General features: G+C 50.5%; 1 protein-coding gene across 1 annotated transcript; it reads right to left on the bottom strand.

Annotated features, from left to right (window-relative positions):
• Positions 1–10,245: 10,245 nt before the first annotated feature.
• On the bottom strand, positions 10,246–11,080 carry LOC123134774 (NDR1/HIN1-like protein 26). Its single transcript, XM_044553949.1, has one exon. The coding sequence runs from the start codon at positions 10,999–11,001 to the stop codon at positions 10,387–10,389; it is 615 nt and encodes a 204-aa protein (XP_044409884.1). The 5' UTR covers positions 11,002–11,080; the 3' UTR covers positions 10,246–10,386.
• Between the last annotated feature and the right edge of the window lie 1,456 nt (positions 11,081–12,536).

Raw genomic sequence — 12,536 nt, 5'->3', positions numbered from 1 at the left:
CCAAATGGATAGAGGCCAAGCCAGTTAAAACGGCAGAGTCCGGACCAGTGATAGACTTTATATCCGGGGTAGTACACCGTTATGGTGTCCCCCACAGCATCATCACCGATAACAGCACGAACTTCACGGCCGATGAGGTTAAATCATGGTGCAAAAATATGGGCATCAAGCTCGATTACGCTTCAGTCTATCATCCTCAAACCAACGGTCAAGTGGAACGAGCAAATGGTCTAATAATGAGCGGCATCAAACCCAGACTAGTGCGGTCCCTTACGAAATCTGACACGCACTGGGTAGAGGATCTCGACTCCGTACTCTGGGGGCTGCGGACAACGCCTAACCGTACTACCGGATTCACACCATTTTTTATGGTATACGACGCAGAAGCAGTTTTGCCCTGCGACATAATTCATGACTCACCTCGAGTGCGCATGTACGAAGAAAGAGAAGCCGAGTTGGATCGGCAGGACAGCTTGGACGCATTGGAGGAAGAACGCGACGTCGCCAAGGCTCGTTCCGCATTCTATCAGCAGCAGGCTCGAAGATACCAAAGCAGAGAAGTACGGGCCAAGACTTACAACGTTGGCGAACTGGTTCTACGCCTGCCGGACAAGAAAAAGGACAAGCTCAAGCCCAAATGGGAAGGCCCCTTCATCATCGATCAAGTCCTGACCGGCGGAGCGTACCGTCTACAAAATGCATCGGATAATCGACTCGAGCCGAACCCATGGAACGCTGCCTGCCTCCGAAGATTCTATGCCTAGCGCCGGACTAAGAGTTCGTCCCTTTCCCCCCGTCCAATTTTTTTTACTTCAGCTGCCTTTTGTTTATCTTTTTCTTCTCAACCCTATTCATCCAAGCCTTAAAGGGCCTACTTGCGCAACGTTCGCGCGCAATTGATGTGCTATCCGCACTCATTATACCTGGGGGCTTCTTTACCAGAAGCTTAATTATAAGGGCTTCATGCCCAGCACATGTGTCAAGCCTCCACATGTACCTTTTATTCACCATTATATGCATCGATATGACTTAAGTTTTGGCCAAGTTGGGTTGCCTGGCTCCTGTGCTTACCCCTACGTTCCCGATTGTTCGGCTAGGAGGTAAAGGGAGCACCTCTGCGATTGTTACTGCCAGGTCAGCCGGATGTGTACCTCAGACTGGGTGAAGCCGAAAGCTAGCGTTCTTAAGGGAATATTCGGTCGGTGACTTAAAAGATGATTTTTTTATCCACTTATTTATCTGCCCCTAGATGTTTTTCTGCTTTTTTCGCAGCCCGGACATGCACTTTAGGGCATGCCACCCCCAGAGGAAAGGAACCCTTAACGGAACTATTCTCCCTGGAAGATGTTTCTTACTACCCATGTAATATAACATAACTAGTTGGGCACTTGTCTGATAAAGCACTAATAACCCCTACGCCTGGTCTCCATGCATACCCCGGTTGTTTCATAACCGAGAAGGTATTCGGACACACTCCGGACTCTAGGGTCCCGAGGTCGAAGCGAAAAGGTCGGCAAAGACAAACGATCTACAATCCGGCTAGAAGGCATTTTATATGTCATTTTATAATACATTGTCAAATCGACTGATTGTATTCTTCCTCAATCCCGTCTAACAGTTTGTCTAATTTACAATCCTGTTGGGAAAATTTAGCGGCCAGCTCTACTTGGCCGTATACTAAACTCACAGGGATCTCCTTCCCATCGGGCCCCACAGGTCCGACTTCGGCCATGTGGTTGGGATCCGCCTTCTTGTACCACGTCTTTACCATGGCTCAGGCCTCCCTGGCACCTTAGCGGCAGGCCGAAATCTTCCATAAATGGAAGCGCTGCCGCACTCCCTGAAGCTTCTCCACAAGCTCCCCAAGACCCTCGGGTAAGGAGAAGGCTGGCCATAAAGCCTGGATGGCGCCGCTCATTGCCTGCCGAACTCGTTCGATCAGTTGCAACAATTCGGGAAGTTGATCACCCGTTGATACGGGCATCTCCTCCGCAGGGCGACCTGTGAGCATACCTGCAGACATATTCTGTCAAATTGACTTCCTCGCCGAACTCTTCTTTTCAAAGGAGTTCGCTCAAGCACTTACTATAGATGCCGCGACGAAGCCGCTGATTCTCCTTAACGGAGCCCGACAGCTCGGCCCGAACGCCTTTCAGCTCTTCTCCAAGCTGGGCATGGGCATCCTAGAGCTTGTTCCTTTCATGCTGCACCTTATGCAGCACCCTCTCGCCGGCCTTTAGTTGGCGCAGAAGTTCTTGCCTGTCCGAATCTTGTCCGGCAGCACCTGCAACGTCATTTTTTAGACTTGCACAAAGGCCAAACACTACTTATCTTTCTAAAATAACGCGTTACCAGGAGAGGTCCCTGTGTTTCCTCCTGCGCCAGAGAGTGCGGCCTCAAGTTGGGCCTTGCACTCATGCAGCTCCTGAGACAGTTGGGTATTCTTATCAGTAAGATCCTACGTTTCATATGATCCTTAAATCAGTTAATATAACTACTTTAAGTCTCGGGGGCTACTGGCATATACAACTATTAAATCCTCTTACCCGTATGTCTTTTACATACTGCTCCGTGGCTCTGGTAAAACCATCTTGAGCAGCACGAAGGTGCGCGTCCCCCGTGTTAAAGGCATTCAACGCCTCGGGGGAGAAGCACGCGTCACGAAATACTGTCCGGCGGCGCCTGTGATTCAGGGCACTCTCCACCTCAGACTTGGTGGCGGACAGTCTATCGGCATCCTCCGTCGGAGGAACGTCCGGCTCGCGCCTTGCGCTCGCCTCCCCCTCCAGACCAGGTGCTGGAGCCTGGCTGGTAGAGGTTGGATTGGCAACCTCCACGCCCGCAGTCCGGCGGACGCTCTTTTCCCTACAAAAGTCATGAGCACTCAAACGCTTCCTAGGAACGTTGCTCTAAATAATGAATTGTGAGCTACACCTTTGCGGCGACATTTCAGTCCGCGCCACGCTCCTCTTCCGCCTACTGGTCCGGACTGGCCTTTGTTGGCCAGCCGCCGCGGGCTCGGCTTCTCGCCCTAGGGGCGCCTCCTGCACAGCGCCATCGTATACGGTGGTCAGAAATAAGCAAGGAAGGAATGACGGTGTCAGGACTTCGGTCGCAATCACTTGGGAAGCCGGATATAGTCCGGGATAGTCGGCCGTGATGGCGACTAAAGCATTGTCCATGCTGAGCTGGTGGAACACCCCGTCGATTAGCTCCACCATTATGTCCGGATCCTCTTCGGAGGCCGGATCCCGGGATCTCTCTGGATCCTCGGGTTGCGGAGCTGGACTTAGCATGTCCTCCACGATCCGGCGCAGCTCCTGCGTCGAAAGAAGAACACAATATAAGAAACTTAAGTTTCAAAAAGCCTGGGTCGGGCACGCAGAGTGTTCGCTTACCCAAGGCCGGGGATTATTCATGGAGAACCCATTTAACGGGTTCGTCCGAAGGAAATCCTCCTTCTCCCCCTTATACAGGCCGGACAGGATCTTCACCAGATCTTCGACCGAATCCGGCCCTTTGCGGCCATGACGGGTGGCATCGTCCTCCCCGTTGAAATCCCACATGGGGTGGCCCATGTATTGTAGTGGCTGCACCCCCCGCATAATGCATGTCGCCATGACTCCAATCATGGTCAACCCGGCATGGGCCAGTAACCTTATTCGGCCCATCAAATAATGGACGCTCTTGTCTTCCTCCAGTTGGGGGCTCCGCGGACGCCAACTAAGGCGTTTCTTCGGAGGAGCATTGCTGAACTCCGGGAGGCCGATCCGAACAGGGTCCGGCAGCGGAGCGTATTCTATATAAAACCATTCCGAAGGCCAGTCTTCGGACGCCTTCTTAGGGGTTCCGGATGGATATCCGGTCCCGGCAATGCGCCATATTTCGGCGCCGCCCACTTGATATATGGACCCCTCGTGAGAACGGGGTACAAGACAGAACAACCTCTTCCACAACGCGAAATGGGGCTCGACGCCCAGGAATAGCTCGCAAAGAGCTACGTAACCCGCAATATGCAGGATTGAGGCGGGCGTGAGGTGATGAAGCTGGAGTCCGTAGAACTCCAGGAGCCCGCGGAGGAATGGATGTACAGGAAATCCGATCCCCCTTATCATATAGGGGACGAAGCATACCCGCTCCCCTTTGTTGCGATTTGGGGTAACCTCCGCTTGCTTCCCACCTTTGTAGGTGGCCAGCCCGGCTCGAACCGGAACCATGAAGGCCGGAGGGAGATATCCCCCCGCTTGGAGCTTCACCAGCTCGTTGTGCGGAACAGAGCATCTCCTCCAATCTCCTGGCGAAGGGCTGGGAGCGCGAGAAGAGGAGCCGCGTTGACGGTCCATGATGGAATGGATTCTTGGTCGAAAGCGCTCCGATGAGTATTTGCGGGAGGAAGATGGTGATTTGGATCTGGATTCTTGCCTCCCTTATAGGCAGATTATTCGCACAACTAGGGGGTAAAACATAAAAGACACCCTGGCTTTTCACATTCGCGCGACGCGTGGAAGAAGGCCATTATTGGGCGTGAAAGCCAAGACGCGCAACATTAATGAGGAAGTCGGACACTGTTCGGCAGGTACGTAGAACTTGAAGGAGAACCCGCCTTGCAACACCGAAGACTACACACATGCTGGACTTATCATCATTGAAGCCTGGTTCGGGGGCTACTGAGGGAGTCCCGGATTAGGGGGTGTCCAGATAGCCGGACTACCATCATCGGCCGGACTATCATCATCAACCGGACTCCAAGACTATGAAGATACAAGATTGAAGACTTCGTCCCGTGTCCGGATGGGACTTTCCTTGGCGTGGAGGGCAAGCTTGGCGATACGGATACGTAGATCTCCTACCATTGTAACCGACTCTATGTAACCCTAGCCCTCTCCGGTGTCTATATAAACCGGATGGCTCTAGTCCGTAGGACACAACAACAACCATTACAATCATACCATAGGCTAGCTTCTAGGGTTTAGCCTCCTTGATCTCGTGGTAGATCCACTCTTGTAAACATCTACAATATCAATATCAATCAAGCAAGACGTAGGGTTTTACCTCCATCAAGAGGGCCCAAACCTGGGTAAAACATCGTGTCCCTTGTCTCCTGTTACCATCCGCCTAGACGCACAGTTCGGGACCCCCTACCCGAGATCCGCCGGTTTTGACACCGACAGTCATCATTGTATGACTCCTCAAAAGTCAAACGATGAACACACTCTTCCTCAAGAGCATTAGAGAGATCTGATATCTCATCGGCATAGTCACGACTATGACCTTCCATCTTAGAGATGGTTTCTTCGTGAGCCTCGATCATGTCATTAGCCTCACCAAGTTGTTCCAAGAGAGCAACAACATGCTTCTTGGACTTGCCCTTGAGCTTACTAATAAAAGACTCAAATTCATTCACTTCTTCATTAGACCCCTCATGTTCATCAATGCAATCCTCCACGGAGGGATTAGTAATGATGGTGGTTTTAATGTTGGGGGTTACCTTGTTTGAAGCTTTAGCCATGAGGCACTTGGCGGTGATGTTCTCGTTGGGTGAATCAAAGAGAGACTCCCGGGGAGTAGTAGCAATGGCAACGGATGCCATGGCCATCGCTTCTCCATTTTCATCATCATCTTCATCCTCTTGGTATTCTTCTTGAACCACCAACCCACGAGTGGGAGTCTTCTTGGCGAAGTTGTTCTTGTTGGGGAAGGACTTGGCTTTGTCTTTTCGGATGAACTTGCCACCATTGTCTTCCCGCTTCTCGTAAGGACAATCCGCAACGAAATGGCTCACATTGCCACAGTTGAAGCAAGTTCTAACTCGTTGCTTGCCCTTGACGCCACTTGAGATGTTCTTGTTGAAGTTGGTTCTTGTACTCTTCTTGCTCCAAAATTGTCTTGAAGCAAGGGACATGTGCTCATGATAATCATATTTGGTGTCTTCGGGGTTGCTCTCCTCATCTTCCACTTCTTCCTCTTCTTCCATAATAACCTTGGCCTTCAAAGCAAGGTTGGGCTTCTTTGCCCTTTGAGAATGGAGCACCGCATTGTCGGCAGTCTTGTCCAAGATGCTCATTGCAACGAACTCATCCAACACTTCACTTGAGGTCATGGAGTGGAAGTCCGGTCTTTGACGAATGACGGAGGACATGGCCTTGTTGTAGGGCATCATGGCCTTGAGGAACTTGCGCTTGATCCAATTGTCATCCGTGTCCTTGCTTCCATGATCTCGGAGTGAGACCGCGAGTTTGGTCACTCTTCGAAAGAGCTCACGAGGTTCTTCATCTTCTTTCATTGCAAACTCATCGGCTTCATCTTGCACCACTTCATAGTTGGAGCGTTGAATGCTAGCACTTCCTCGATAGAGAGACACAACACATTTCCATGCGTCTTTAGCCATGGCATGAGGTCGAAGATGAGGGAGATCTTCGGGAAGGATTGCATCTTGGATGATGAAGAGAGCACTCTCATTGAATTGGTTGTCCACGGCTTCTCGAGGGGTGAAGTTGCTCGGGTCATGAGGATAGAAACCTTCTTCAATGATTCTCCAAAGGTTAGTATTCACATGTTTTAAATGACGCTTGAAGCGATAAACCCAAGAATCAAAATCTTCATGTTTCTCATACTTAGGAGGAGGACCGGCATGATTCAAATGAGTAGAGGGAATCGGTCCTCCATAGATTGGGGGTTCCACATGGGCAAAGATGCCGGTGCCATTTCTACCACTAGTAGAAGGACTCTTTTCACTATTAGCTTCCCCCTTGTCGGAGGTCGCATCCGTCACCTTGTTAGTGGGATCACCCACTTTCTCGGCGAGGTGGACAGTTTAAGCCCTTCAAGAAATTTAGTAAGCATGCTTTCAACCTTGGTCGTCATGGAGTCTTTCAATGTGTCTAGAGCCACATTGAATTCCTCACGAGAGACCAAGGTTCCCCCCATCGGCCATAGACGAGACGGGATTCACACCAGAGTGCTCCTCCGCACCGTCTGTGGTGTCAACCATACTCTTCAGACGACAAAGTCCTTAATAAAGAGACGAGGCTCTGATACCAATTGAAAGAATCGATATGGTTGACTAGAGGGGGGGGGGGTGAATAGGCAACTAACAATTTTTAGCTTTTATTTAACAAATTAAACTTTGCATCAAAGTAGGTTGTCTAGATATGCAAATAGGTGAACAACCTATATGATGCAACAACAACAAGTACACGAGCAAGTAAGGGAAACAACACAAGTAAACTTGCAAAAGTAAAGGCGCGAGATAACCAAGAGTGGAGCCGGTGGAGACGAGGATGTGTTACCGAAATTCCTTCCTTTTGAGGGGAAGTACGTCTTCGTTGGAGCGGTGTGGAGGCACAATGCTCCCCAAGAAGCCACTAGGGCCACCGTATTCTCCTCACGCCCTCACACAATGTGAGATGCCGTGATTCCACTATTGGTGCCCTTGAAGGCGGCGACCGAACCTTTACAAACAAGGTTGGGGCAATCTCCACAACAATTGGAGGCTCCCAACAACACCATGAAGCTTCACCACAATGGAGTATGGCTTCGAGGTGACCTCAACCGTCTAGGGTGCTCAAACACCCAAGAGTAACAAGATTCGCTAGGGATAAGTGGGGGGAATCAAATCTCTCTTGGTGGAAATGTAGATCGGGGCCTTGTCACCCAATCTCGAGCAAATCAACAAGTTTGATTGGCTAGGGAGAGAGATCGGGCGAAAATGGAGCTTGGAGCAACAATGGAGCTTAGGGATGGAAGATGTGGTCCACTAGAGGTAGGAGACGCCCCTTTTATACTTGTGGAAGAAATCCAACCATTATCCACTTAGACCAGCCTGCGACATGCGGTACTACCGCTCCAGGGGCGCGGTACTACTGTGGAGGACCACGGTACTTCCGCGGCAGCAGCAGAGGTCGGGACTAGCTTGACTGAGCGCAGTACTACCGCTCGCACGGTACTACCGCTCCCCCTTGCGGTACTACCGCAAGGCAGGCAAGCCAAAGCCTACGAAGAGCGCGGATGAAATAAAATACATCCGTGCCTACTTCCGCTGAAAAAGAAACAATGCAAAAACCCGACGCGGTACTACAGCGCACGAGGTGCGGTACTACCGTTGAGGCGCGGATGTAAAAAATTACATCCGCTCCTACTGCAGCGGCGCAACGGTACTAGGTATGAGGGCCACGGTACTATGGCTCCAGGGGAGCGGTACTACCGTGGCCTCCCGCGGTACTACCGCGCATGTCGTGCGGTACTATCGTGTGGGCGTGGATGTAAAGAATTACATCCGCTCCTACTACCGTACCGGAGCAGCACTAGGCCTGGGAGTTATGGTACTAAGGCTCCAGAGGAGCGGTACTACCGTGACCCCCAGCGGTACTACCGCAGGTGCTTGCGGTACTACCGCTCCATAGAGCAGTACTACCACAATTACAGCAGTAGCCGTCTGATTATGCACAACTAGGATAACGGAAAGACGCTCCAAAGTGCAAGGAAAGGTAGGACATGTGTACGAGTTGATTCCACCCAAACCTTTCCGACGCGGACCCCCTCTTAATAGTACGGCTCTCCTACGACTCAAACCCACCAAAGAGAAATGTAGAACAACGCCGTCTTCAATAGTCTCCGAGGGGCACCGAATCGTCTCATGCCTAGTGATGAAGCATCTGAGAAACTCAAGGCACACGATTAGTCCGCAAAAGCATTGTCAACAATCACCAAAACACCTAAGGGATAAATATGCCCTTACACAAGCTTCTAACAGAAGGAAAAAAAAACCTTGACGACTTAACCAGAGTAGTGGCCTACTGGCCTTGACGAATATAAACGACCCAGCCCTTCTCATAACACTCAGCAAGGCCGGTCCAGCTGGTCGCCCAGGGTTGAGCCCTTGACTCCGAACGAGCAGGTTCCGAGTTCAATTCCTGTTGCTGCTTCTTTTTTTCGCAAAAAAGAAACGACCGACGAGAGCCACACGATTTAGTACGTACGGAGATAAAAGCGTTCGGATCTGTCGCTAATTTACTGCCGACTGGAAAATAGCTTTCTCGATAATTTATTGTGTTTTTGTTTAGAACTCAATAGTCAATACAGACGCAAACGCCCATACATACGCACATACACTCATCCTTATGAACACACGCACACAGACCCTACCCCTATGAGCACCCCCAAGAAACATATCATCTTAGGATTGACGAAGTTGCCACAGACGCCTCGTAGTCACGGGAACGTCTTCTCCTACTGAATGTGCATCACCAAAAATCCTGAAATAAATACAGAACTAAATGCGATAACCAGGACTTAAACCCTGATGGGCTCAGGATACCACTATCCACCTAACGATCCAACCAAGTTGGTTCGTAAATTAACTTATCCTTCATGTCAATGTAGACTGCTCCGATTGCTTCTCTTGTCCTCACGCAGACGCCCTCGTTCCGACCCAGCCCTAACCACCGGCATCCCTCCCTTGCGGTTGGCGGGCGCTACCACACATTGCCTTGCCACCTTGGTCTTCTCTCAACTCCCCACCCCCACCCCACCCCACCCCACCGTGATAGCCACCGCCAGGGCCATCCCTCTAAAACCCCCCAAATCTACAACAACTCTGGTAACCCCTGCATCCCCGTCCTCGTCCCGGCATATACCTGTCAAGTTTTTGTCTCACACCCACCGGCTCCTACTCGTTCATGGCTTGGCCTCGCCGTGGCCAACGCTCCTTCGTGTCGCTCCTCACCTCCTCCTCGCCTTTGGCCTCAGGGGAAGCACAAATGACTGACGCTATAATTTTTGGGAAAGTAGTGGCTGCACCTACCTTTGGTGCACCCACGAAAAAAAACGTAGCAAAACATTTCAAAAAATTCTGAATTTTTTTGAGAATGATTATCAACAAATGTTATGAGTGCTGCAAAGTTTGGTGGTCAAATAACATTCGAGGAGCTCCATACAGAAAAGAAAAAAATTACAAAATCTGCTCAAACAATGCACTTACATTTTGACTAATTTTCACTGATGTTGTCTTTTTTGTACAAAGCTCCTCGAATGTTATTTGACCACCAAGCTTTGCAAGCTCTCATAACATTTGTTGATGATCATTTTCATAAAGTTTCTGATTTTCTTAAATGTTTTGCTATGTTTTTTTGCATGGATGCACCGTGGGTGAACCGGACTGGGGTGTAGAAAAACCACTCCCATAATTTTTTCAGACACGTGAGATTTAGCAAACGCGGCAACCATAACATGCACGTGCCGTGGATCTTCTCCTTTAAAAAAAATTTAAGCAGAGGACGTAGTATGTCCCATAAGTACAAGAACAATAGTGCAATTAAGCTAAACACAGACGCTAATTGCAAAAGTAATTTATCGACTGATGCATGCATATGTAGATTTATTATTCATTCACTGGAGGGTGGTGGCGCACTGGGAACCCTGCACGACGACGGCCGTGAGCTGCGACGGCACGACGACAGCGACGCACTCAGCGGCGAGGGCACGGCTGCCGGACACCCAGGCGGACACCTTCCACCGGAGCTGCCCCTCCACGCGCAGCCTCAGCAGCAGCGTCGTGCGCCCGGCCTCTGCAGTTTCGGCCGCCGGCGCCACCGCAGACGACGACGAGAGCGAGGCGGTGAGCACGGCGTCGCCCTGGGGCTGCTGGAACGGCGGGAGCGGCGCGGCGGCGGCGAGCTGGACACCGACGTAGGACGCGCGCGCCTGGAGCCGGTCGTAGAGCGCGGCGGCACGCGCGTTGGGGTTGTGCGCGACGAAGGCCGCGTCGAGCCGCACGATGCCGCCGGAGGTGGCGTTGGGGGCGGTGACCGTGGCGGCCAGCAGCGTGAAGCGCGGGCTGGAAGGGCGGAGGGTGAGCCAGAGTATGATGGCCAGGGCCAGCAGCGAGGCCGCCGCCGACAACGCCCCGATCAGCAACCGGCGGCGCCCAGCCGAGTGGTGGTGGCGGTGCTTGGTGGCGCAGTCCCTCGGGGAGTGCTCGGGGTCGTCCGTGATGCGGGACATGGTGGTGCACAAGAGGAGAGAGGGGTCGTGCGGGTGAGCTGAGATAAGGTTTGTGGCTGTGGGTGGCGCTACCAGTATATATTTTCTCTGGAGTAGTTAGTGTAGTTGGTTGATATAACCACTAATAAACTTTGAGACTTTGTAAACATCATTTTAGTTGTTACATGGGTGATTATGAATTATGATGATCGAAAATGTATGGTTTCTTGCTTGCTGCTGCATCAACCATCATGTTGTCTTTCCACTCCATTTTCCCCTTTGGCCTGAGGAGAAGAAAAGCACCTCCCTCTGCCTGCCTGCCCTGATGGAGACGTCCATGGCTGGCTAGGCTACATCACAAGATGCTAAAGTTGCCAAGGAAGATGCATGTGTATATCCATGGCTGGTGAATTAATTAGCTAGCAGTTAAGAATTAAGACCAGACAAGAGCGAGCAAAGGTGATTAAGGAAGCTGGTAATCATCATGACCATCATATAATCTAGGAAAGGGGGCCGGGGGAGAAGGAAAGCAACCTTTCCCCCTTTCTCTTCTTGCTTTTCACAAAGTAGGAAGCTAGCTATGTGATCTCCCTCTGCCCTCTGCTGGTGCTGGAAGGAAAGTGGGGATGGATTCTTCATGTTTGTGTGTGAAGCATGAATGAATTGCCATGAGGAACAAGAAAAAGGCAAAGATATACCAAAGTGGATTCTCGAACATTCAAGTCTGCTATCCCACTCATCCTCAGCCCCACTCAAATTATTCCTCTTGTCACAATAATCAATTCTTCACAAGTGAATAGTAACTCTCAGCTTACTGCACTAAGCAAAATGCCTTTTACTCAACAAAATACTATATCAACTAAGATGTGGGGAAATTTACTAGCACTGGTGCTAAGGGATGTGAGGGTAGGTGTTATTACAAAAAAAAATGGCAACATCATAACTAGCACCAAACGAGTTACAGATCATTCCCGGACGTGTGTCCAATTTCACAAATTGAAGGTAGAGGACTGTACAAACAACAAGAGGGAAAAAACACTAGTCAAACACATAGATACAAGTAGGATTCACTCAAGAAACATAAGATCCTCAAACCGACCATACATCTCACGGCCAATTCTACTAAACGAGGTACAATTGATCCAACAACTCCGAGGGAGAAAGGTAGGACGAGGAAACATAGTTCATCCCAAATTTTAGAGATGGAGGTCTTGTGCTTCATGGAATCCTTTACCCATGGGGGTATTGTAGTCGAGTGGAGTCTTCTCCCATGGGTGGGCTTGTACTCCTCACAGAGTCTTCTCCCCTAGGAGGTCTTGATCCCGATTTCGAAAGTTAGATGACCAAAGCTCTATCAAGTTCTTAGTTTATGTTATTACTAACCCTAGATCTGACCCAAGGAAATGTATATATAGGTAAGGGACGAAGGGTGGTAGCTGGCATACATGGGCTAGCCTGTTTTCAGCGTCCAGGCATTCACCCGGACCGTCTGGATGAATCAGTCTGGACTGTCTGGCGGGACCTCCTATTCATTGACCTGCACGGCGGAGAACGGG

Source organism: Triticum aestivum, chromosome 6B (assembly GCF_018294505.1).
Source record: "Triticum aestivum cultivar Chinese Spring chromosome 6B, IWGSC CS RefSeq v2.1, whole genome shotgun sequence".
Taxonomy (NCBI): domain Eukaryota; kingdom Viridiplantae; phylum Streptophyta; class Magnoliopsida; order Poales; family Poaceae; genus Triticum; species Triticum aestivum.
Note: the sequence above shows the minus strand (reverse complement) of the source record. Positions and strands in the feature narration are given on the sequence as shown.

Coding starts and splice junctions, on each gene's coding strand:
- LOC123134774 (XM_044553949.1), bottom strand. CDS start 11,001: ATGTCCCGCATCACGGACGACCCCGAGCACTCCCCGAGGGACTGCGCC.